Raw genomic sequence first — 26134 nt, 5'->3', positions numbered from 1 at the left:
TGATATATTATTGTAGCAGAGTTTGTGCTGAATACAGTGTAATTAGACTTTAGCCATGAAAATGTCACAAGTAACAGAAATAACCAGAAATGTCAGAGCATGTCAGAACACCTCCAGGCCCAGAAAACCTCTCAGACCCCAGAGGGTTAACCTGTCAGGCAACACCTGAGCATATAAGAGGCCTGGATGAAACCCTGCCCAGTCCTAGGGGGCGGGACTCAGCCTTCACCTGTCAGGCACACCTGAGCATATAAGAGGCCTGGATGAAGCCCTGCCCAGTCCGAGGGGGCGGGACTCAGCCTTCACCTGTCAGGCACACCTGAGCATATAAGAGGCCTGGATGAAGCCCTGCTCAGTCTGTCCCTGTGTTTGCTGCAGAGAGTCCGACTGCACCTTGTATTGCCCATCTTTCACAGTTGGCTGAGCACTGGATGCAATATTTGGGTAAGTTATGGATATTAGTGGATATAGTTAATGATGTTTCTTTGTTCAGTGTTGAATGACTGCTCTGATTAAGATTTATTAGAATATCTTTGTTTACTGATTATTGTTTTATTTTGCCTTTTAGCTGTTAAATCATCTATCAGTCAGTTACATAAAACTGTTTAACAGCCTAACCTCTGGGCTTCATGTTTTAACGGGCTAGCCAGTGCAGAGGCATTTAAAGAGCACAACTACCATAAAGTTTCTACAGTGGTAATAAAAGTATTAGTCCAGCATGTGTAAAACTGGTAGTAACATCACCAATGATCGTAAATGTAATGTTAAAGCATTGATAATAACAACCTGGAGGCCGCACACCTCCCAGTGACAAGAAAATGCTTGTTTAAAAAGAGGTTAAGGGTATTTAGTCTGGGTTATTATAAACTAATACAAGAGGGTTACAAAATAACACCCCACTAATGAAATGAAACAGTATGGTTAATAAATAATATCACCACTCTATACGGACATACTGTAATTAACAATGAGTAAAAGTAATTTGTGTAAGGATGATTTGTTCTTTGTCATGCTTTGTTCTTTGGATCTCAGACGGGAGCCAGCTCCAGTTTGTTCACCTAAAACAGCCCCCAGCCCCAGGCAGCTATAACAGTCAGTGGTTACTGTAAAGTTCTCTGTCTATCAGGAGAGGAGACGGAGCAGCCGGAGGACAGCAGAGGGACACCAGATGTTCAGCTGAAGGAATAACTGGAAAGGTGCACCACTACTTTGATAATAAGAAGTGTTCAATGTTTTGCAGAATGATGGCAGGTGGGATAAAGAGCCGGAGGACACTGAGTCTCCTGATCCTCCTCATCTTCCTCAGCCTCACTGAACTATTTGGTAAGAAATATTTTACATTTTAACACGTTCAGGCTCTCTTCTACATCTTTAAAGTTTCAATAATATTTGACTTGGCAACACCAGCGGTTACTGAGGTAATAAGGTATTTACCTTATTACCTCGGTAACCGCTGGTGTTGCCAAGTCAAACATTAACAGCTTGACACAAGACACAATGTGTGAAATCAATAGTGTATTATTCATTATTTCATTATATTAAGTGACTTTAAGTACTACGTACTTACATTGAAATTATTAATTTGATACAATGTACTTATTGTGTAACTACATGTTTTTACATTGTACATTTAAAAAATTCCTGCATGTAATTACAGCTGTAATTAATTTATGTAATTACATTTGTAATTACACAGTTGACCCTTCCCTTACACCTTAAGGCTACCCAATCCACCTCACCTGTCCCTAACCTTACCCGTATCACACCTCAATAGCAGCAAAAGTGTTTTACAATACAACATGAACACAATAAGTACATTGTACTTATGTTTTGATGTAAGTACATAGTATTTAACGCCACTTAATATAAAGTGGGACCATCCTTAACACTAAGAGGGTTTAACAGACATGTAGAATAAATATGCTGACAGATTGTGACAACCCTTTAGCGTGTAGAGACTTATGCAACAAACAAATGCCTTGATGTTTTGGGGGGGTCAGACTATTCACCAGAGAACCAGTAATAACACATCGGGATCAACAGCAGACAGTTGTTCATAATCATTTGCATGAATGTGTCAAATTACAATATCTTTAGAAGAGAAATTGCTTTTATGAAGTGACCAGATGATGTGGAGGTTGAACAAGTAGTGTTTATTTTAGAGTTTCACTTCTGACCTGAGAAATGTACCAAAGCCACTGAGAAGAACTGTAATGACTGAGGCCCAGACCAAGTGTTAGGCTAACCTAACCTAACCTAACCCTAACCTAAACTAACCCTAACCCAGAGCCCATTTACCAGGAGAGATTTCTTTAAATACTGAACTGCCCTTATTTGTTTTAACCAAAACACTGTGAGCCCATACACAAAAGAAATATATTTGAAATATATTTTCAGAGTATATTTTGGAATATATGCAAATATTTGAAATTGGCCCAGTAAATATATTTCACACTTAACCATATATTTTTGTTATATTTCAGAATATATTTCAATGTATTTGGAATATATGCCACATATATTTTTGACACTTTTGGGGACCCATACAGACAAAAATACATTGAAATATATTCTGAAATATAACAAAAATATATGATGTTAAGTGTGAAATATATTTACTGGGCCAATTTCAAATATTTGCATATATTCCAAAATATACTCTGAAAATATATTTCAAATATATTTCTTTTGTGCATGGGAGGAAACCTTGTAACTCCTACACCAATCTAACTCATGCAGTCACAGTACGTGTGGGTTAATACTGCAGGAGACACTCACTGAGCTGCTGAAATATGACAGACATCTTAATAAAGACATCAGCCAATAAGCATGAGGAACACCTACACATAAGTATGACATGTTTGTTTCAGAGGTGAAAGATGAGTGGCAGGATCTCCGCCCCGACACCGCTGGCCTGCACCGCCTCAGAGGACTGTCTGAACACATGCTTCATGAAGGACTCCCGTCAGACCAAAGGTATCTGGAGAAATGTCTCAGGAACGCCTTGATGGAACTTCCTTTGGCACAAAAGTCCACTTAGACTCAAGGGTGAATTATGGGATGACATTTTATATGCAAAAGGTCAAAGGTTAACTTTAACTTTGGGGTTTAAAATGTGTGTGAAGCATCCAGGTTTTAGAACTTGTAGCTTCTTTGCAGGAACATCCATATCTGAAGCAGTGAAGGTTGGCTTGTGGTCGAGCACGGCCCTGCAATCTGACATAATTATTACTCTTTCTTAATTCTTAAAACGGAATTTGCTTTGGTCATGAGGTGCTACACGCAGACAAACATACAGTCGACATAAATAAATGTAGAAATATCTAAATATTAGTGCTGGGCAACGATTACAATTTTTAATCGCGATTATTCGCATGATTTTCTTGCGATTAATCACATTTTTACGCGCAAAATTTAATAATGAATTCTAAAGTAGTGTATTGCGCACTTTTGATGTAAATGTACTGCTATATACACAAAAGTGCAATAACATGTGGTTTGCAAAAACTTTAAACAAATAGCCTAATGTGCTTTTTACCAGCAGTTTTCCCTTTACACAGTAGCAATAAAATATTTCTTGTAAATCTCAACTTAAACATTAATGTAATCAAATCAAATATTTAACCAAAGCTATTTGCCACTGCCAGGGCATTACATTTTATCTAGCTTGTTAAAACAACTTACCATCAGCATCCAGTTTTCTTGGGTTTTTCTGAACAGGTATCCACAGGTATCTCTCATCAGGGAGCAGCAGAAACCGTCTGTGTTCAGTAGCAAGTGTCCCTGTTACAGTGAGGTGAAGTGGTCGAGCACGAGGTGCAGTGACAGACAGGTGCGTTCCCGTGAGACTGTCGCGGTTGTGCGCACACGCCCGCCCGCTCGCTGCCGAAGTTGAATTGTCTTGAACTTTTTGTACACGACATGCAGCACAAATCATTGGGAGAGAAACTGATCCTCGCTGTTTGTGAGTTTCCAGTATCTAAATAGTTATCAAGTTTAGCGTAAGTTATAACTTAGCCTAGTTTTGACGTAAATGGACACTAAGTTACGACTTACGCACTTCTAAATATTTTTGCGTTGCACCATTAAACTTAGTTGAAGCGTAACTCTACATATAAACTAAATATTTACGGCAGCCTCCGATCAGGAGTAACGGATGGAATAAAATATCAGACACACTGAACTGCATCAATAAGCTCTTCTTTTACCTGACAGACTTCAATTCTTTAGACATATATGATTATGTTGACATTTACACTCGCTTACATTTTAAGAGAGAGAACATTATGTGAAAAGATTACTTTGTTAGCGGCTATCTTTAACACGAACCCGTCCTAAACAGCACGCCGCTGTGTGCATCGGTCCATGCCCAGGCAGCAAGCCAACATTGAATAAACATTGTTTTTCCATCTGAATCATCATTATGGTTGATATTGAAATTTCAATGCAAAATAAATGTTGTATCACCATTACCATATCGATGAAAACCTGATGTTATTAATGTTGATGGCAACAGTGTTGGGGAAGTTACTTTTAAAAAGGAGTGTTTGCTCGTTACTCGTTACATTTTAAAAAAGTAATCCGTTACTTTACTTAGTTACCCCGTTTGGAAAGTAACTTTTTACTTTACTCGTTACTTTTACGTTACTTTTATGTTGCTTGACTTTGGGCGGAACCCAATATCTGTTCCTAAATATGTAGACATAAAGTTATACAATGGAGGACATAACAGGTAATTATTTTGTGCTCTTTATTATAAAAAATAGTATCAATTTCGAAAGAAAAAAAGTCCTTCTCATTGGCGCTGCTGTGTGCGGCAACTTTTATTCTCAGCCGGCTCTGCATCATGGGGTAGAGTGCGACACTCCGCGATGAGCAGCGCGCCCGCGCCACTTCTCTCCGCTCCGCTCCCCCTATCCACCGAACATTACATTCCGGCAACAGCCAATAAAGCTTCCCTGCTCTCCAACACCGGTGTGAATCGCGTCTTGATAGCATAGGACAAAATGATATAGAAGACATAAGCTTAGTTTTCAGACATACGACTCACTCTATCAAGGGAGTAGGAGAAAAAAATATATATTTTGAGAGAAAAAATATATTTTGTTTAAAAGTACACATATTCAAGCTTTCTATATATTTCTCAGGTCTGTGAGACAAGTAGCTTATCTGAGTTTCGGTTCATTTACAGTATAGAGACGAGCTCCAGTTCACGCGCTGGTGCCGTCATGATTATTTTGCATGCCATATTGACTTATTTATTAAATTCAGGCAATTAATCGGTTGGTAAAACATTGATTAAAATTAAGATACAATTAATACAAAACGAAATTCGTTTTAAAGAAAGTCTTTCTACAAAAACAAACTTAATAAAGTGGTCTAAATCATGTCTGCCCACTCCATTTATCTCCCGATATATTGCACAAAATTATGATCTTACTCATGCTTTTCACTTTTCATATAATCAACATAGATTAAATTATTTATTTATTTTATTTAAACATAAATATGAAACTAAATAGTTTTCTTTAATTTACTTATTAAATTCAGGCAATTGGTTGATAAAACATTGATTTAAATTAATATACAATTAATACAAAACGAAATTCACTTTAAATACAGGTTTTCTACAAAAACAAACTTAATAAAGTGGTCAAAATCATGTTTCCACACAAATTTTTTATTTTATTTAATTTAAACATAAATATGAAACTAAATCGTTCTCTTCAGTTCTCAACAGTTCTCTTCTCTCAAGCGCGCAGCTGAGGCAGTGTCGCTGTCAAATATACCCATGGGAAAAGTAACGTTGCGCCGAATTGAAAAAGGAACTACGTTTCGTTACCAAATTTTTAGTAGTAACGCGTTACACTACTTTTTACCCGAAAAACGCGTTTGTAACGCGTTATCAAACGCGTTACACACAACACTGGATGGCAACAATATTGGAACAACATTGATCTATAGTTATCTTTATGATTGATTAAGCATTGATATTTGGTTAACCGGGCGATCGCTGAATGTGTTGAAAAGTTATTGATTTATAGTTGACCGGGAAACGACGCTGTTGTTGAAGAGTCATCGGCATATAGTTGACCGGGAAATGTGATTGAAAATGCATCGATTTTTGGTTGACCGGGAGATCAACACCAACGTACTGCACCGGACACAGCTCATATCTGGACCTTGGCACAGCGTACAGGTAAGCTTGCTTAATGTTCGATATGAATGAATTGTACCAAATCAAATACTGTTAGGTTGATCGTTAACATGATGGTTAGTAACCGACGCAGTGCTGCAGTCACTGAAATAGATTTTTGTTTTACCAATGTGTCAAAATCTGCCAAAAGTACTTTGTTGTTCTCTTCTAGGTTATAAAGTTAGCAAAACCTCCGGGTCCCGTCTATTTTTGTGATAGCTAGCTCAAAATACATGTCTGTACCCAGGGCCGTTTCTAGCCTTTTTGGCACCCTAGGCAAGATTTTTGTTGAACAATTTTCCTGGAGGGAGTAAAGTTCATAAATGATCGTTCTTTCCCATAAGATTTTGTAAAACTAAGTTGGGTAGACCTCTGTCCCACTAGGGGGGTTCGGGGCATGCTCCATGAGAAAAGGGAGAAGAGCGAGTTCGGCAAAAGGTGGATTCGAACTCGGGTCGAACGAGTCAAAAGCTACTTTCAAGCACCTCACGTAACTCCTTTTGTAACTCCATTGTGTTTGTTTTAAGAAATGATAACAGTCGTTTTATACTAGTGCTAATGCGATATCACGATTTTTGATGATCTTCTGCACCTTTTCTGAGCGCGCGCGGGGAAGTGTTATTATACAGCGCCTGACAACCAGGCCTGGCGTCAAGGGGGGGCTTAGCCCCACACTTCATATAGAAACAATTAAAATGCCTCGTTAATTTTAAAGACATAGCCTATTATTATTAGCCTGTTTTTGCGGTGAGATTTATGCATATTCCTCCATGCACCCAGTATTTAAGCAGAAATAAATCTGCAAAAATCTTTTGTCTATGGTAACTCTAATCAATACATTTACTATTTAATTAGTTATAAGTATCCAGTTATTTATATTAAATGTGTTGAGTTAACAATAGTTCTTAATTAATGAAATAATAAACATGATTTTTTTTAGAGTCACTTGGCCTCATAAATTGTCCTTATGAAAGATGTCACTGCAAGCTAATCCTTTTTGCCTCCCTTTAATTCGAATACATCCATGAACATATTGGGCACTTTTGAAAAGTGCTTTGAATGTAGATGAATGTCGAAACATGATAGGCTAGCCTACAACACATGGACAAATATCCGATCATTGAAAAATCATAGGCCATAGCTACTGAATTTGTTCCAAGTGTTCAAATATGTGTTCTGTTTAACTTAATTTTTTGCATTGTGATTTTATTTTCTGTTTTAGATGCTCTTACTCAGCAGATGGGGACAGCCGCCATCACCCAGCAAAAGTGGCTGCGCTATTGGCCAGACTGGGCAGGAGGGACTGGATGACAAAATATTCAGGCGTCAGAGGACATTGAAGTGTAAATAAAGAGTACAAATAATTAAAATGGCTAATAAAAATGAATTTGTTTAAATAGTGTGGTGTGTTAAGTGTTTTATACAAGATTTCAAATGTTCCATTACTTTTTAACATCCTGGCTGTAGTTAAAGCAGGCTATTTAATTTATGGCATTACATTTAAAATTAACATTTAAAAACGATTGAAATTCCATTGAAATCACGTTGATCCTTAGTTCAGTTGAAATTTCAACATTGATTCAATATTCCTGATAATTGAAATACCATTGAAATTCCGTTGATCTGTGGACAGGATTTCAACGTTGTTTCAATATTAAAACGGTGCAAAATGATGTAGAATCAACATCAGAGTTCGATGTTGATTCATTGACTAAATGTTGAAAAAGGAATGTTGATTTAACATAGTTTCAATGACTGTTTGCTATCTGGGTGTGCATGTCAAATAAAAGTCATAATCAATAAACGTAATTTCTTATGTTTTTTGTATCAATATTTATTTATTGATCTTTATTCATTTCATTTCAAATACAGTTTCTGGATGTTATTTACAAAAACACTTTCATGATCAAGTATCGTATTTAACGGAAACTTATTTTTACCGTTAGTAACGTGAGGCAAAAGAATGAAGGATAAAATGAAATTCACAGCATTTCAACACAACTTCTGCTCACGTATTTGAAGGCTGCTATTGGATCATCGAGGCGAAACGTCATATTATGCGACTACGCATTACTTTACGGAGAGCTTACGACCTACTAGCTAGGTTCTGCCTTACGAACAAATGGTGCAACGGAATAAAGTTCAGAGTTAGTTACAAACTAGCTAGTAGTTACTAAGCCTCTAGTGTGGACTTTACGTTCCAATTTAAGAAAGAACTTACGAACGGCTGGTGCAGCCCTACCCAGGACATCAACAGGAGGGAATTCACATGGCAGAGCATCCCCGCTAAACTAACGCAGGCCTATCAGTTAAAGTTATGTATAATTTTAATTAAATTAGGGGCCACCAAGACGACACCATTCTCTCTACACAGACTTTGAGAAACGCTGATGGCGTTCAGATGCGCATTAAGAACTGGTTCTATAGTTATGTGCGTTTGAATATATGTGCGCAGGTTTGTTATTCCCTACAGACCAAGCCTAAACAAAGTACTGGTGTTTCCTTATAAATTTTGATACAGAATTTTATTTTATTTTGTCACTTCGGGGTAGATACGCGAATTGAGTTTCCTAACGACGCTTTATCTGTAGAGTGGTAAAGGGATCCTCCATAGGGAGAGACTAGTTGGCACTTCAGCACTGCGTTGTCATCGGGTGATAATAACGCGTTAACGTGCCCAGCCCAAATAAATATGGAATAAAACAATGCAAGTTATATAAGAATAATAAAGAGCACCGGGAATCACAGCCGGAAACTGAATAAACACACAGGAACAAAGCAAAGCGCACCTAACACTGAGGCAGCTATACTCAGCGCCATCTTGATGTCTATCAGTCAGGCTCTAGTGTCAGTACTGGCACCTTACTTGGTTACACATCTGTTTGTTATAGTGTGTTTTTAATCAAGGGAAAATAAATAAAACAAGAACTGTGTTATCATCTTAGGGACACATCCATCCATGAGGCCAGAGTTAAGAGATCCAGCAGCAGGTGAGGATGCATTTACTCTTTGTTCTCATCTAAGCTTTTTGGTTCAATTCTTCACCCTTTTGTCCTAATATGGTCACTTGGTTCCAAAAATCAAAGATGGCGACGGCCACTAATCAAACTCAAGGCTCCAAAGCGGTAGTCCAAACCAGCGGGTGACATCACGGTGTCTACATCCACCTGTCTTATACAGCCTGTGGTGCGGCCCAAACCACTGCACTGACACCGCTGTAGGACCAATGTTTAATTTTGCAAAATATTTAATTTATACCAATGTGTTGTTATTCTTCTTACTTTTTATGGGTTTTAATGAACTAGTGTGATTATAGTGTGAACTATAATAAGTCTCTATAACTCTATAATAAGCGTGTTCATCTTCTCTCAGGGTGGGCATTGGCTAATGAACTAGTGTGATTATAGTGTGAACTATAATAAGTCTCTATAACTCTATAATAAGCATGTTCATCTTCTCTCAGGGTGGGCATTGGCTAATGAACTAGTGTGATTATAGTGTGAACTATAATAAGTCTCTATAACTCTATAATAAGCGTGTTCATCTTCCCTCAGGGTGGGCATTGGCCAGAGTGTGCAGGGTCATTGGCAGCAGTGTGAGGAGGGCTTTACGTCCTGTGGCACTCAGGAGGAACAGGTTGGTGGACTTTTTAAATTAATTTAATGAAAAATTATAATAATAATAATAATATATCAGGCTACAAAGCTGTACTGTAATTCTCTAGGAGAAATCAGTGAGACAGCATTTAGCAGCAGGAGTCATAGTTGAGACTCGAGGGAAATGCCTTGCTCAGTCACATTAGTTATTGTCCTCCTCAGGAGAAGAAAATAAACAACAGTAGAGCGACTTTAGAGCGTTCAGCCTGACCAGGATGTAGTGGCGCGGGCGTGCAGTGATTAGCACTGTCGCCTCACAGCAAGAAGGTCGTGGGTTTGAACCCTGGTCGTTCCAGGCAGGCCCTGGCATTCGCCCATCACAACCAGCCGGACATCCCTCACCAATACACCATCCTTGCTTTTAAGGGCTTAGATTTAGGGTTTGACGAAACTCCTAGCCCATGACACTGCACAATAGTGGGGCCATGACAACTAGACAACAATATATTTTAATAGGTTTGGTATTTGGGAAAAAAATGTATTGCTGATATATAGATGATGGGGGGTCTCGGAGTAACCAAGTTAGATGAAGTTACTGTCAAAATGTATTCGTATAGCGCTCAATTCACATAGTCTCAAAGCAGCTTCACAAAAAAACATATTGTAAGCTTTAGGCTAATATTGAGCAGTTTTAGGGCTAGGCAATATCACGAAATATGTTGCTGATAAATTACTGTTTGAGATTTAACCTAGATAGCCTACTCTTATATTTATTAATTTACCCTGCAGATAAGTCAGTGCCACTTTTAGTGAGCATGATCATGACAGCATGAAATTACTGGCATAGCATAGGCTATCAAAGGAGAGATCATTTCTATCTAGGCTGATAGGCTAGACAATATTTTTCCGCATGTCATGCAGGGCTCCGGAATTTCAAATCATTCGTAAATTCTTCTTTGTTTTTCCATTAGGATCTGTGAATAAACACAAACTCGGGATTTTACACAAATGATGATAATTCACTGTATTTCAGTAAAACATCGGATAAATCCGAAAGTGTGTTTTATTTTATTTTAAAGCAAAACCACAGTGACAAATAAGACAATAATAGGCTAGCCTACCAAATAGTATACAAGCCCAGATCGATATAATAAATCGTACTCGGTTACTAACGTAACCTCGGTTCTCTCTAGAAGAGGGAACGAGTACTGCGTTTTATCAAAACGCTACGGGAAAAGTCTCTTTTCACGAAACACTGAAGCAAAAAATTATCCTTTAATTTTCATATATGTAAAACGCGTTGCGGCAGCAGCAGTCAGCTATGGCGAGACGGCTTGCTCGCTCATTGGCTGCTCTGCGGCAACTGCTTAAGCCTATCGAGCGAGGCCTGAGATGACGTCAGGCCAATGAGGGCGCTTCGCGCCCTCCTCGCCACTTCCCGCCGAAACGGGCGTGGCTTACCTCTATAAAAGGAGCTCGAGAAGGCTGATTCACTTGATTTTGATCGCCGAAGCGAACCAGAGTGAACCGTACGCACGGCAGAGAACGCAGTACTCGTTCCCTCTTCTAGAGAGAACCGAGGTTACGTTAGTAACCGAGTACGTTCTCTTACGAGAGTTCTCTCGTACTGCGTTTTATCAAAACGCTACGGGAACCCCTTGCAAAACGCCGTGCGTGCTGGGATAAAAACACTGATCACCGGAAGCTATTTCAGGCACACAGTGCATAATCACCAGATTGACTCACACAGAGTCAGGGAATAAGGGTGGGAGCCTTAATTCCCTATACTGTAGCGTCGTAGAATAGACATGTCCACAGACGCAAGTATAACATCACATAGACAGGGTAGGGAACCTGAACTAATGTGGGAAATGTGGGTCTTACACAGTTCTGCCCAAGATAGTCGGTAGCGCATTGCGCATGGGTTTCAGCGGTCTGACTAGACGGCTGAACAGATTACACCGACAAAAGCTTAGCCTGTAAGGCGGGAACCTCTAGGTTATAAAACCTGATAAATGTAGACGGAGAGGCCCAGCCTGCCGCCGTACATATATCCTGTAGGGAAATATATCCCGCTGGACCAAGCCCACGAAGAAGCAACGCTTCTTGTAGAGTGCGCTCTAACTCCCAACGGGCATGGAATGCCCTTGGCAGTATAAGCCAGCGCTATGGCGTCAACTATCCATCTGGATAGACTTTGTTTCGAAACAGCCATTCCTTTGGAACGTCCGCTGAACGAGACAAAGAGCTGCTCTGTCTGTCTGAAGACAGCAGAGCGGGACATATAAGCTCTTAAAGCCCTAACAGGGCAAAGAAAACTTGAGTCCCCTTCCTCACTCGATGCCGGCAGGGCAGCCAGGGAAATAACCTGAGCCCGAAAAGGCGTGTTGAGGGATTTCGGCACATAGCCGTGCTTAGGTTTGAGTATGACTTTAGAGTCATTAGGACCAAACTCCAAGCATGCCGGGCTCACAGAGAGCGCGTGCAGATCGCCTATGCGCTTCACTGAAGCGAGAGCCATCAAAAACACTGTTTTGAAAGACAAATGTTTGAGGCTAATAGACTGGATAGGCTCGAAAGGGGCACCTTTCATGGCCGCCAGGACCGTAGAAAGGTCCCACATAGGGACTGAAGGAGGTCTGGGTGGATTCAGTCTCCTAGCTCGCCTGAGGAAGCGGATGACTAAATCATTCCTTCCCAGTGACTGACCCAGCGTTGAACCGGAGAACGCTGAAATAGCCGCCACATACACTTTGAGCGTGGAAGGGGATCTGCCCTTATCCAACAGCTCTTGTAGGAAGGAGAGAACCTCCGTTACCTCACATTCGAGGGGTGAAAAGCTCCGAGCTGTACACCAGCCGGAGAAAGCCGACCACTTTGAAGCATAGAGTCGCCTGGTCGACGGCGCTCTAGCCTCCGTGATGGTATTCATGACTCCCTCTGCGAGACCAACGGGTATCCGTTGAGCGCCCACACATGAAGGGACCATAGTTCCAGGTGTGGGTGCCAGATCGAGCCCCTGGCCTGCGAGAGGAGATCTCTCCTCAACGGCACTGGCCATGGAGCGATGTCTGCTAACTGCATCAGAACTGGGAACCATGCCTGGTTCTTCCAAAACGGTGCTACAAGCAGCACTGGGCATTTCGTTTTCCTGACCCGTTCCAACACCTGAGGCAGGAGGGAGATGGGGGGAAAAGCGTATAGCAGGCAGCGCGGCCACTTTTGGGACAGCGCGCTGTCGGTCTTTGAAAAGAATGCGGGGCAGTGAGCGTTTTCGCGGGACGCGAATAGGTCCACCTCCGCTTTGCCGAATCTCTCCCACAACAGCTGGACTGTTTGTGGGTGTAGAGACCATTCGCCCGTAGGAACGTTGTTCCTGGACAGTCTGTCCGGGCCCACATTCAGCAGCCCGGGCACATGTACTGCTCTCAGCGAGCGCAGGTTGTGCTGAGCCCATAGCAGGAGGCGTTTCGCCAGCCTGTACAGGGGTATGGAATTCAGACCGCCCTGGCGATTTATGTAGGACACCACTGCCATGTTGTCCGAACGGACTATGACGTGTTGGTCCTTGATGTGGGGACAAAAACGCGTCAGCGCGTTGTGCACTGCCAGCATTTCTAGGCAGTTTATGTGTTGGAGCTTTTCCCGTTCCGACCATAGGCCGAAGGACGGTCTGCCCTCGAGCAGCGCTCCCCATCCCGAGGTGGATGCGTCCGTAGACACCATCCTCACCCTCGAGGAAGTCCCCAGGCTTACACCTGATTGGTACCAGTCTTTCGCCATCCAAGGCACCAGGGCTGTGACACAGTCCTGATCGACCTTGAGGCGTAATTGACCGGACACCCACGCTCTGCGCGGAACCCGCGCTTTCAACCAGAACTGCAGCGGGCGCATGCGGAGCAAGCCCAGCCGGAGAACTGACGATGCTGAGGCCATGAGACCCAGCATCCTTTGAAATTTTCTGAGCGGGGTGAAAGCGCCGCGGCGGAAAGACATCGCCGCGCGCTGAATGTTCAGCACGCGCTGTGGCGACAGCCGCGCTGTCATAGACTGTGAGTCCAGAACTATACCCAGAAACGGAATCGTTTGGCTGGGGTTCAGTGAACTCTTCGCCCAAATGACCGTGATACCAAGATTCTCGAGGTGATCGAGTAAAATGGCTCTGTGCTCTATGAGCTGAGATCGTGATTGGGCTAGGATCAACCAGTCGTCCAAATAGTTCAGCACTCGCATGCCTCTGAGTCTGAGAGGAGCGAGCGCTGCGTCCATGCATTTCGTAAATGTACGAGGTGCCAGGGACAAGCCGAAAGGCAGGACTGTATACTGGTATGTCTGACCCTCGAAGGCGAATCTCAAGAATCGCCTGTGATGTGACGCTATCTGTATTTGAAAATACGCGTCCTTCAGATCTATCGACATGAACCAGTCTTCTCGGCGAACATGCGCGAGAATTTTGCTGGTTGTGAGCATTTTGAAACGGCGTTTCACTAATACTCTGTTCAGTCGTCTGAGATCCCGAATGGGTCTGATACCGCCGTCCTTTTTGGGGACTAGAAAGTATCTGCTGTATATCCCCTGTTCGCTTTGAACTCGGGGAACAAGCTCTATCGCCCCTTTGCTTATCAGTTTTGATATTTCGGCGTGAAGTAGGTGTGCTACATTCAGCGGAACCGAAGTTTCGACGCGCGCTGTGAAGCGCGGAGGGCGTCGACAAAACTGTAGCGAGAAGCCTCTCTTTATAATGCCTAAGACCCAGTCCGAAACCCCTGGAAGCGCTGCCCATGCATCTGCATGGTTGGCTAAGGGCCGGATACAGAGCGCGCTCTGTTCGCCGTGCGACAGAGGTACTATGGGGCTCACAAACATAGGCGTTATGCCTGCGGCATTTGAGGCGGGGGGCGCGCTTAATACAGCGGGCGGAGCGCTCGCCCTCGACCTTACAACAGTGTTTGGCTGAGTGAGGGGGGGCTGCGCGAGTCCCGTGGGACTCATGTGTGCGAGTAGATGTGGGCTGTGAGCGGGCACATTTACTGCTTGGGGCGCGCTGCTTGTGTAAGCAGCGCGCGCGCTGACAGGTCTCGTTTTTACAGAGAGCCTGTGATCTGATAGACATAGTGTTCGTGGGCACTGAGTAGTGGGCACTTTTACTATGTGGGGAGCGCAATCAACCTGAGTCGATTTTATTTGCGCGAGCCCTAAGTGCAGGGCTGTGCTTGTGTGTAGGGATGGGCACTGAGAAGTGGGCATCGACACTACATTTATAGCACCATCGGCCGTGGCCGGGACACCAGAAATACCGTGAGTAAGTGTGGGCGCGGGAGAGCGGGAACAGTTACTGCAATGAGTGCACTGTCTGTCTGAGCAGAGTGAATGCACACAGGTTTCGTCTTTACAGAAACCACAAGGCATGCAGAACATAGTGTTTGTGGGCACTAGGCAGTGGGCACGTTCACTATGTTGCGTGCGTGATCGACCCGAGTCGAATATATGAGCGCGGGCCCTGTGTGAAGGGCTGTGCTAGTGTGTAGGGATGGGCACTAGCAGTGGGCATCTTCTCTACACATATAGCATCATCGGCCGTGCTCGTGGGCAGCAAAAAACACGTCTGCAGTTGCCTCTCGGGGAACAAACAGAGTGATTTGCATTCGGCGGCATAAATATTTTCTGCCGGCCGGCCTGGGGTTCGAACCTCCGACCCCCCGCGCGCAGGTCTAAGAATCTACCACTGGACCACAGTGAAGATACATTGATAAAGTCAGCGCGAGTATTATCCGCACTGGCGTTTGCTTGTCAGGCATGTACCACGTGCTTGTGGGCAGCAAAAAAAAAACACGTCTGCAGTTGCCTCTCGGGGAACAGAGTGATTTGCATTCGGCGGCATATATATTTTCTGCCGGCCGGCCTGGGGTTCGAACCTCCGATCGCCCGCGTGCAAGTCTAAGAATCTACCACTGGACCACAGTGAAGATACATAGACGGCATGTACCACGTGCTCGTGGCCAGCAAAAAACACGTCTGCAGTTGCCTCTCGGGGAACAAACAGAGTGATTTGCATTCGGCGGCATAAATATTTTCTGCCGGCCGGCCTGGGGTTCGAACCTCCGATCGCCCGCGCGCAAGTCTAACAATCTACCACTGGACCACAGTGAAGATGCATAGACAAAGTCAGCGCGAGTATTATCCACACTGGCGTTTGCTTGCAGGCCTGTACCACGTACTCGTGAGCAGCAAAAAACACGTCTGCAGTTGCCTCTCGGGGAACAGACAGAGTGATTTGCATTTTCAGAACGCCTGCAAATGTGAGAAGAGTGGAAATCGCCCAGATTCAGCGGGGCTGAAAACACTCCATTCTCTTTCGCCAGTGACGCGCGGGAACCGTAGAAACGGTGTTCGGTTGCAGGCAAGCGGGTACTACGCGCTCGCTGGCTGCAAAATGCATCTCTGCAGTCGCCTTCAGGGGACTTACAGAGCAAAGCATTGGCGGCATAAATATATATGCCGCTAGACCGGGATCCGAACCCCGGTCTCCCGCATGGAGACACTATAATTCCACCACTGAGCCACAGGGGGATACAGGCTTTGAAAGCGGCGTCAACATGTATTCTTCGGCGTTTGCTGGCAGGCAAGCGTGTAACAGACTCACTTTCTGCAATAATATTTCCAGTCGCCGAACAGGGAACTGAGAAATGTGAGAGAAAAGAGTTCAGACCGACCAACGGTGGGACTAAGAACACTCTTTTTTCCTTCGCCGGTGAATGACGCGTGCAGAGGCAGGGTAGCTTTTCTTGTAACGTAAAGAAAAACTAATCCCGCCGTCCGCTTCCAGGAAGGGCAGCCTCGGAAAGGATGCCTGGCGAGTCCTCAGAGTCACCGTAGGCAATTGGCTCGGAGCGAGCGCGAGCGCTGCCTGAGAAGGCGTCTTGAAAAAGACGCAGCTCTTTTAGGGGTGAGTGTTGCAGCGAACACACACACACACACAGAAAACAGAGCAATAGCAATAAAGGATATAGGCGTCGGAAAGCGCAGCAGGTACGGCTGCCTGTAGAAGGCGGCGTTGGCCAGCGGCTTCGAGGGCTCGTCCCGCTGAAGTGCTTGCTTCGAACGACGCTTGCTTCCGTGATCCAGTGATCCAGCGATGCGTGCGCTTCGCTGAAGAGATTAAAATCAAGTGAATCAGCCTTCTCGAGCTCCTTTTATAGAGGTAAGCCATGCCCGTTTCGGCGGGAAGTGGCGAGGAGGGCGCGAAGCGCCCTCATTGGCCTGACGTCATCTCAGGCCTCGCTCGATAGGCTTAAGCAGTTGCCGCAGAGCAGCCAATGAGCGAGCAAGCCGTCTCGCCATAGCTGACTGCTGCTGCCGCAACGCGTTTTACATATATGAAAATTAAAGGATAATTTTTTGCTTCAGTGTTTCGTGAAAAGAGACTTTTCCCGTAGCGTTTTGATAAAACGCAGTACGAGAGAACTCTCGTAAGAGAACTGTTTTAGTAAATACATATTTATTTATTTATTTTCACATTTCAGCACTAGCCTACACGGTTTTAATTCTATTGTAGCCAACGCACAAAACCCAATGGCCTGATGTCACAGTAACAGATAGTCGAAGTAGCCTACGGTTGACACTTATAGAAAACATGAATCTTTAAAACTATAACACAGGGATTTACAGAACCAACAGGCCCTCATTTTATTAACAAAGAAACGTGAGTTTGCCATTAAACATTTTATTTGCACTTTGTAGCCTACCAAATAATGCACGCATTGGACAACATCTCGTTAAAAAAATTACAACAAAAAACGGCCGTGTTTTAAAAATTAAAATCAGCTGCTTTTACATTCTTACAGTGAATTATCATCCTTTGCGTAAAATCCCGAGTTTTTAAAACATCTCCTTGAAGTAGGCCTGCGTTCGTTTTTAAACAATAACTTCATCCATTCTGTTTCTTAATAAAACATTAGCCAATAGATCTTAACTAAAATTACCATGGTAAACCGACAAGATAGACATATAGCCTACGATTAAAGTTAGCATTTAATATTTCTTTAATACGGCCAAATCATTCAGAAAATCGTACTTAAAGGAATGCGCATGCTCAGACCTGAATCGTCTACACCAATAAGATTGCGGTATTATAAACCAATTAAATTGGGTGTGGGCAGAGCGACACGTGTCGCCCCGCCTAAAAGTGTCGCCCCGACCCATCGTCCAGGCTGCACTCTGGGGTACTACGGGTCTCGGGGTACTCCCCCAGAAGACTTTAAACATTAAACACTTAATTTCCTGCATTCTGGAGACATACTTGTGTCAACCCTCAAAAACTGCTACCTTCTTATGCCATTTGTCCAACTGAACCCTATAAATCATTGAGCTACATTTAAATAATTAAATATCATAGGCCATTAAATACATTTATTATGATTTTTATAATTACTATTGATAATAAAAAAATATATATTTAAAGGTTCAGTGTGTAATATTTCTGAGGATCAACTGACAGAAATGCAATATAAGATCCATAACTGTTTTCAGTGGTGTATAAAGACCTTATATAATGCACCATTATGTGTTTATTACCTTAGAATGAGTCATTTGTATTTACAGACACCGCTGGGCCTCTTCCATGCTTCGTCATGTTTCGACAGTAGCTGAAAACAGACTAACTGCGCTACAGAGCGCGTTTCGCGCTTATACAGTCTATGGTTTCGTCACTAAGTTCTTCTTGTTCTACTTCAGGCAGTGCAGACACTCATCTCTATGTTGAATACTGTGACAGCATGAGAGGTTCAGGATCTTTAATTTGTGCGAGTTCCCAGTAAACACCACTTCAACAGTCTCTTCAGTATTTAGGTGTGTTTAATGATTAAACAAAAGGTTTACAACTTAAATCTCTTCAGCTCAAAAGTAACTTAATCTTCTTTGTTTCACAGAGGTACGTCTCCTTTCCACAGCCACACACAAATCAACAATTTCTCACACCCACTATTATGGTGCGTTCAAGTCCTCCTGGGAATTTCGTACATACGAGGTGGGAAGTCGTGTTGACGACGTGAGGTGCGTTCAAGTCAGTTTCGTCGGAGCAAGATGGTGGTGTACCTTCTTTTAATGAATAACACGAAAATATAGCAAGTTTTGTTAACTCTGCTTATAGAAAATGAAGAACAAAGAATGCGCATCGGGTGTGTTTTTCTTTTTATGTTTTTAATTAACTTATGAGGCCAATGTAAATTAACTGTATCATTATATAATTAGTTAATTGTTATATTACAAGTAGGCTATATCATATTTTGTGCAGAGAGCTTACTTTGTTATAAATGAAAAAGCCTTACAATGTCACTGCTAAACCTGTAAGTGATATATTTTACTATCACTTTGCTCAACTACAGACGTTGCATTCATTGATTCTGCCATGCTTCTCACTGACACGCCCCCAACTCGTACAGATCGGGGCTTAAAGAAAATCCCGAGCTCCCCACTGGTATTTACGACATTGTGGTGGCGTTCATGTGCATTCAACTCGTAAATACGATCTATACGAGATGACTTGAACGCACCATTAGAGCCTGCTGTTGGACTCATTAGCTGCAGCTGTACTCTCAGGCAGCCTGGGTTTTGTAGTCCTTAACAGACGGCCATCTTGCTCCAGCCATCTGAGGGCAATGTATCTGCCCTCTAGAACATGCCCTCTCATGATGCCACATACCCCCTCCTCTGCTCTGAGCCTCTTGGTTGGCAGGCCGCTGTGAAGAGCACATTCTTGCGAGAGAGGGCATCAGCATTTCCATGGCATCGTCCAGGCCTGTGGACAACAGAGAAGTTGAAGGCTTGCAGACTTAAAAAACATCTAGTTATTCTGCCATTGTTCTCCTTATTCCGGGCCATCCATTGCAGTGGTGCATGGTCTGTCATTAATACAAATTTCCTCCCCATTAGGTAGTACTTGTGTGCCTCTAGTGCCCATTTAATAGCCAGGCACTCTTTCTCAATTGTGGCATAATTTTTCTCGTGCTTTGCCAGTTTCCTACTGATGTAGAGCACAGGATGTTCCTCGCCTTTATGTGTTTGAGAAAGGACTGCTCCTAGACCCACCTCAGAGGCATCAGTCTGCACCAGGAATTCTTTTGTGAAGTCTGGAGATTTCAAAATCGGTCTGGAACACAACATCCTCTTTAACTGGGAGAAGGCCTCCTCTGCCTCTTTGCTCCACCTTACCATTCTGGAGTGTCTGTTAGTGGTTAGCTCTGTGATGGGTGCAACCAGACACAAATCTCCTATAATATTTGGCTAGGCCAAGGAAGGACTTTACCTGTCTTTTGGTTTGTGGCCTAGGCCAGTTCTGAATGGCCCCAACTTTGGCTTCTTGAGGTTGTACTACACCCCTACCTATTGTATAGTCCAGATACTCAGTTTCGCCGTAGGCAATTTAAATTTTTTTTGGGTTTGCAGTCAAGCCCGCCTCTCTTAGGAAATCAAGTACCTTCTGCACCATTCCAAGATGGCTTTCCCAGTCTGAGCTGTGGATTACCACATCATTTAAATAAGCAGCAGCATACTGCTGTTGGGGTTGAAGAACACAGTTCATGAGCCTTTGGAAAGTGGCTGGAGCCCCACGAAGGCCAAAGGGTAAATGAGTATAATGGTATAGCTCTTCTGGTGTTGCAAAAGCAGTCTTCTCTTTTGTATCTGAAGATAAGGGAACTTGCCAGTAGCCTTTTGTTAGATCTAGTGTTGAAATGAAGCATGCTTTACCTAGCCTGTCAATCAATTCATCAATGTGGGTCATAGGGTATGCATCAAACTTTGAGATCTCATTTAACTTCCTAAAGTCATTGCAGAACCTTACTGTGCCATCGGGCTTGGGGACCATTACTATAGGGCTCGACCATGCACTCTGCGACTCCTCTTTGACCCCAACTTAAGCATTTCCTTCACCTCTTCCTTGACGGCTTCTCGTCTGGCCTCTGGGATTCTGTAAGGCCGCTGCTGTACAATTTTCCCCGGGACAGTATGGATCTCATGCTGGATCATTTGAGTATGGCCTGGGACTGGGGAAAAAACATCTTTGTTACTAGCTTTGTTCTGGGTTCAGATCTGGGCTCACACAAACTTCTTCTCGTGGTGGGTCACTGGGTTTCCTTGGGGAAAGAGCACACACCATCACGTCTCTAGGGTGCCAACGTTTCAAGAGGTTGACATGGTATATTTGGTCAGGCTTTCTCTTGCCTGTTTGCTTAACCCTGTAATTGACCTCCCCTACCCTCTCTTTGACCTCAAAGGGTCCCTGCCAGGTGGCTAGGAATTTTCACTCTACAGTGGGCACCAGCACTAACACTCGGTCTCCTGACTGAAATTCTCTAGGCTGAGCTGGGCAGTTATATATAGCTTGTTGTTCCTGTTGCGCTTTCTCCATATGTTCTCTTACAATAAGGTAAATGGCTGCCATTCTGTCTCTCATTTCCCCCACATGATCAATGAACGACCTATGGGGGCAAGGCTGTTCCTCCCATGCTTCCTTTGCTATATCCAGCAGTCCCCTTGGCTTGTATGGGTACAAAAGTTCAAAAGGGGCGAACCCTGTAGAGGCTTGTGGTACTTCTCTAATTGAGAACAACAGATAGGATAAGAGTTGATCCCAGTTTCTGCCATCCGTGTCAATGGTCTTACAAAGCATCTGCTTGAGGGTCTTGTTAAAACGCTCCACAAAGCCATCTGTCTGTGGATGGTACACTGATGTTCTTATTTGCTTTATCTTTAGGAGGGTGCAGAGCTCTTTCATTACACGAATGGGGTCCCTTGGTCTGTCAGAATTTCTTTTGGGATACCCACTCTAGTACTAATCAGGAATAATTCTTTGGCAATTTGTTTTGATGTAGCTTTCCTTAACGGCACCGATTCAGGGTAGCGGGTTGCATAGTTTACCATCACCAAAATATATTGGTGACCCCTGCTGCTCTTCGGGAGAGGCCCCAGAATGTCCATCCCAATCCTCTCAAAGGGGGTTTCGATGATGGGTAAAGGAATCAAAGGACAACAAAAATTAGGTTTTTGAGCTGACTGCTGACACTCCGGGCAACTACGGCAGTAGTTCTCTACTTCCTTATGCACACTAGGCCAAAAGAACCGTTTTAACTATCTTTCTTTGTTTTTTTCCACCCCTAAATGTGCCCCAAGCAGATGAGTGTGGGCTAGTTGCAGTACTGTGGCCCTATGGGTTTGAGGCACAAGCAATTGCTCTATAGTTTCCTCCCCCTCTTTTTTTATTTGGTAGAGCAACTCATTCTTAATTGCAAAATGTGGGTACACTATTGGAAGATTACTGGGAACTATTCCATCTACAACTTTCACATTTTTCAAAGCATTAATGAGTGTAGGGTCATTCATTTGGGCTGTTCCATACTGGCCTGTTAACACCTGGTACCCTGGCACTTCTGGACCGCTATCACTCCCTTGGGTTGACCCCAGCTGGTGTGTTAGAGTTTGGACATTTTGACTTGCATGATTTATTATATTTTGTCTGATTTTACCCCTTGGCTGCTGTGGTTCTCTTGTTCTCCTTGCTTGTACGTCTTGCCACAACATGTGAAACACAGGACAATCTCGTCCAATTAATACCTGTACCGGCAGGGATCCCACCACCCCAGCTCGAATTTCATACTTCCCTCTAGTCGTGACTATTGTTACTGCAGACGTGGGGTATGCACAGGTATCACCATGCACACATGAAACTGGAACTGAGTTTTCTGGTGAGATTTGCTTTGGGTTGACCAAGGACTGGTGCACCAGGGTAATCATGCTTCCAGAGTCCAGTAATGCCTCTACATCTTGACTATTTACTGATACAGGGCACGTCATAGCTTGGAACACAGAGTTGCCCAACAAGGCAGCAAAAAGGTTATTTTTCAAGCCACTTGAAGACTCAGCCGTCGGCATAGGCTCATCTGTTTGGTTGCACTGCCATGAAATGTGTCATACTTCCCCACACTTGTAACAGGTTCTCAGTTTATACAATGTGCTTTCGACTGGCGAATCTTGCTGGCTGGACCTTTTCCCCTGTGGACTGGCCCATCTGGGAGTAGGGGCTCTCGGGAATTTTTTTTGTTGGGGCTGCGCATTGGTTGGGAACCGTGAGTTCAGCATTTCTGCACTGGCTTGGTATCTTTCAACTTCTATCAATTCTTGGGGTGAACTTGGGTTATTCAGACGGACAAATCGTTTAGCTTCAGCAGGTAGGGCTCTTACAAATCTGTCCATCACCAAGGAATCAACCACTTCTGTTGCTGAGGGTGCCTACCAGGCTCTAACCATTTCTTAGCCAGACGCATTAATTCGTGCATCTGTGTACGTGGTGGCTGTTCTTTCTTGAAGCACCATGCATGGAACCTCTGGGCCCTCCCGAATTCTGTAAAACCACTGCGACTTAATATTTCTTTCTTTAAGGAGTCATAATTATTGGCCAAGGTTGGGTCTAGATCTAGGAAAGCTTTCTTTGATTCTCCAGATAAAAATGGTGCCAATATTTTGGCCCATTGATCTCTTGGCCATTTTTCTCTGAAAGCAGTTGTCTCAAAAGCATGCAAGTAAGCTTCGACATCATCATTTTCTCCCATTTTGGGAATAAAGTCACTAGCCCATATCCTGCTAACATCTTGGGCTTGTTTCATTTCCAATTCTTTAACTTTAAGGTTATTAGCCCGCTTTTGTTCCTCCAGCAAGCTAGCTTGGATTTTCTGCTGCACTTTATTACTCTCTATCATTGTTTTCAATAACTCTTCCATTTTACAATCAATTGATTGTGTACTTCGCTTAGAAAAAAGGCTTGTGAGGTCCTCTACGTCAGTGGTTCCCAATTCCAGTCCTCGTGACCCACTGCTCTGCACATTTTGTAGGTCTCTCTTATCTGACACACTCGGTTCAGTTCATGGAGTCTCTCCTAATGAGCTGATGATCTGGTTCAGGTGTGTTAAATAAGGGAGACATACAAAATGTGCAGAGCAGTGGGTCACGAGGACTGGAATTGGGAACCACTGCTCTACGTCACTCTGGAACATCAGCAGTCATCCACTTGCCCGCATTCTCCACCATATGTGACAGCATGAGAGGTTCAGGATCTTTAATTTGTGCGAGTTCCCAGTAAACACCACTTCAAATGTCTCTTCAGTATTTAGGTGTGTTTAATGATTAAACAAAAGGTTTACAACTTAAATCTCTTCAGCTCAAAAGTAACTTAATCTTCTTAGTTTCACAGAGGTACGTCTCCTTTCCACAGCCACACACAAATCAACAGTTTCTCACAAACACTATTAGAGCCTGCTGTTGGACTCATTAGCTGCAGCTGTACTCTCAGGCAGCCTGGGTTTTGTAGTCCTTAACAGACGGCCGTCTTGCTCCAGCCATCTGAGGGCAATGTATCTGCCCTCTAGAACACGCCCTCTCATGATGCCACAATATATACGCTAGTAGAAGAAGAAGAAGAAGTAATAATATACTGCAGAGTACTTTGACTCTTTTTTTTAACTTTGATATATACAGAGTACTTTGACAAAGGTGCTGACGGAGCAACAGAGTGAGCTTACATTTCACAAACACTTCAAACGACTGCGTGCGGTGCCTGTGGAAGCTGAGCCCTCAGCCCTGCGCTTCAGCCAATAACAGACAGTTCTGAAGCGCTTCAGCCAATAACAGACAGTTCTGAAGCGCTTCAGCCAATAACAGACAGTTCTGAAGCGCTTCAGCCAATAACAGACAGGTCTGACTCCGGTGCAAAACCAATCAAAACTTCCAGGTCAGCTGGGGGGCAGGGCGTTCTTTGACATTCAATCACTGGCGCTCGTGTTTAGAATCCGTATTGCTAACGTTTCAATATTTTATTGAATATAAGTGAGCTATGCTCATATTCTGATTTTAAAATGTAATTGTGGCAACTCCTGAAATGGGTCATCCCATTAATATTACCAGAGCACTGAGCATTTGAAGTAAATAAAAAAACTCGGCTCATAACATGGACACCGTTATTGCATGGACGGAGCAAGAACAATGTAAGTGTCTTGAAAACATTGACACAGTTCAACTGAAAGGTAAAGCTTGCCCTCTTTAACAATACAGTTAAACTAAATGTACGAAGCAATCTTTATACAAAGCTGAAAAACCCTCAACAACAGTGAAATAAGATCGCATGATGTGTCTGTCAATCAGATGCATGTAAAAGCAATAGTAGGCTCCCAGCACATTTTTGGTAGAATGGAAAAAAAGAGCATTTCATTTAACGTTAACCATACCCCACTTATTTTTTTTTTTCTGGCACTTTTTTATTCATACTACTTCTCTCTTTTTTTATCAGACCTTTCACTTAACCCTCTTTGCTTTCAATTATGAATAAAACAATGTATTTTGTATTTTAATTTATTAAAAGTAATAAAACATTTCTCTTGACAACAGGGAAAGCTAGTATGTTTGCTTAGCATACCGTCAAAAACTACAATTTATGAGTTTAATATGATATTTTGCTTCAAAAATCAAAATGATTTGAAATTACTTCTGTGGTTTCATGTGTGATAATATATTAATTTATTAAATTCTATAATACAGGCTATGTTGATTAGCATTGCATTAATGGGTTAGTTCACCCAAAAATGAAAATTAGCACATGATTTACTCACACATAATTAATATAAATGTCCTGGCTCCTCCAAGTTGAATGGCTGGAAAAAATTTAAAACCCAAAAAAGTGCATCCATTCGTGATAAAAATAAAATACTCCACATTGCTCCAGTGGGTTGATAAAGGCCTTCGGAAGCGAAGCCATGGGTTTTTGAAAAATACCCATATTCATAACTTTATAATCTAAAATAACTAGCTTCCGCCAGACGATCATACGCATGCTAAGCAAATTGACTTGCACCACAAGAGTAACCTGTGACACATGTATGATGTAGAATGTAGGAGTATCGTAAACTTAGACGCCTCTCGTGGTTTAAACAAATAGGGCTGTGCAACAAACTGAAGCTCCTCTTCTATAATATATATACGTTGTGCGTCGAGTCAGGGGTTAGTCTTCCACCGTGAATCAATGTGTAGGGCAGGCCATCTTAAGTTTATCATGCGACGACAATACTTTTTGTGCGGAAAAACAACAAAAATAACGACTTTATCCAACTATTAGTGTTCTTCAAAGTGGGCCTCTGACGAGAGTTCACGGGAGCGCCAGGACGCATGCGCGAGAACTGAGCTTACGGCGTTCTTCTTCTACTACTACTTGTTACTGGCTGCTCACTCCTTGGGAGTATTACCGCCATCTACTGTACTAGATGACGTCCCGACATTGCCGGAAGCGCAAAACGGTCCGTTT

At 43.1% G+C, this 26134-nt stretch overlaps 1 protein-coding gene across 1 annotated transcript in view; it reads left to right on the top strand.

Annotated features, from left to right (window-relative positions):
* Positions 1-354: 354 nt before the first annotated feature.
* The window catches only part of LOC311305260 (uncharacterized protein), a gene marked incomplete at its 3' end in the record, with an annotated part of 43395 nt that continues 17615 nt past the window's right edge, over positions 355-26134 (top strand). Inside the window, exons 1-5 of the mRNA XM_084432857.1 lie at positions 355-444; positions 1241-1323; positions 2871-2976; positions 9142-9186; positions 9751-9832. Of these exons, the coding sequence (XP_084288983.1) occupies positions 1242-1323; positions 2871-2976; positions 9142-9186; positions 9751-9832 (315 nt within the window). The 5' untranslated portion in view covers positions 355-444; position 1241. The remainder of the gene's footprint in view (positions 445-1240; positions 1324-2870; positions 2977-9141; positions 9187-9750; positions 9833-26134) is intronic.

Source organism: Rutilus rutilus, assembly GCF_951802725.1.
Source record: "Rutilus rutilus genome assembly, chromosome: 1".
Taxonomy (NCBI): Eukaryota; Metazoa; Chordata; class Actinopteri; order Cypriniformes; family Leuciscidae; genus Rutilus; species Rutilus rutilus.
The sequence above is the reverse complement of the archived record's forward strand: the minus strand, read 5'-3'. Positions and strand labels throughout refer to the sequence as shown.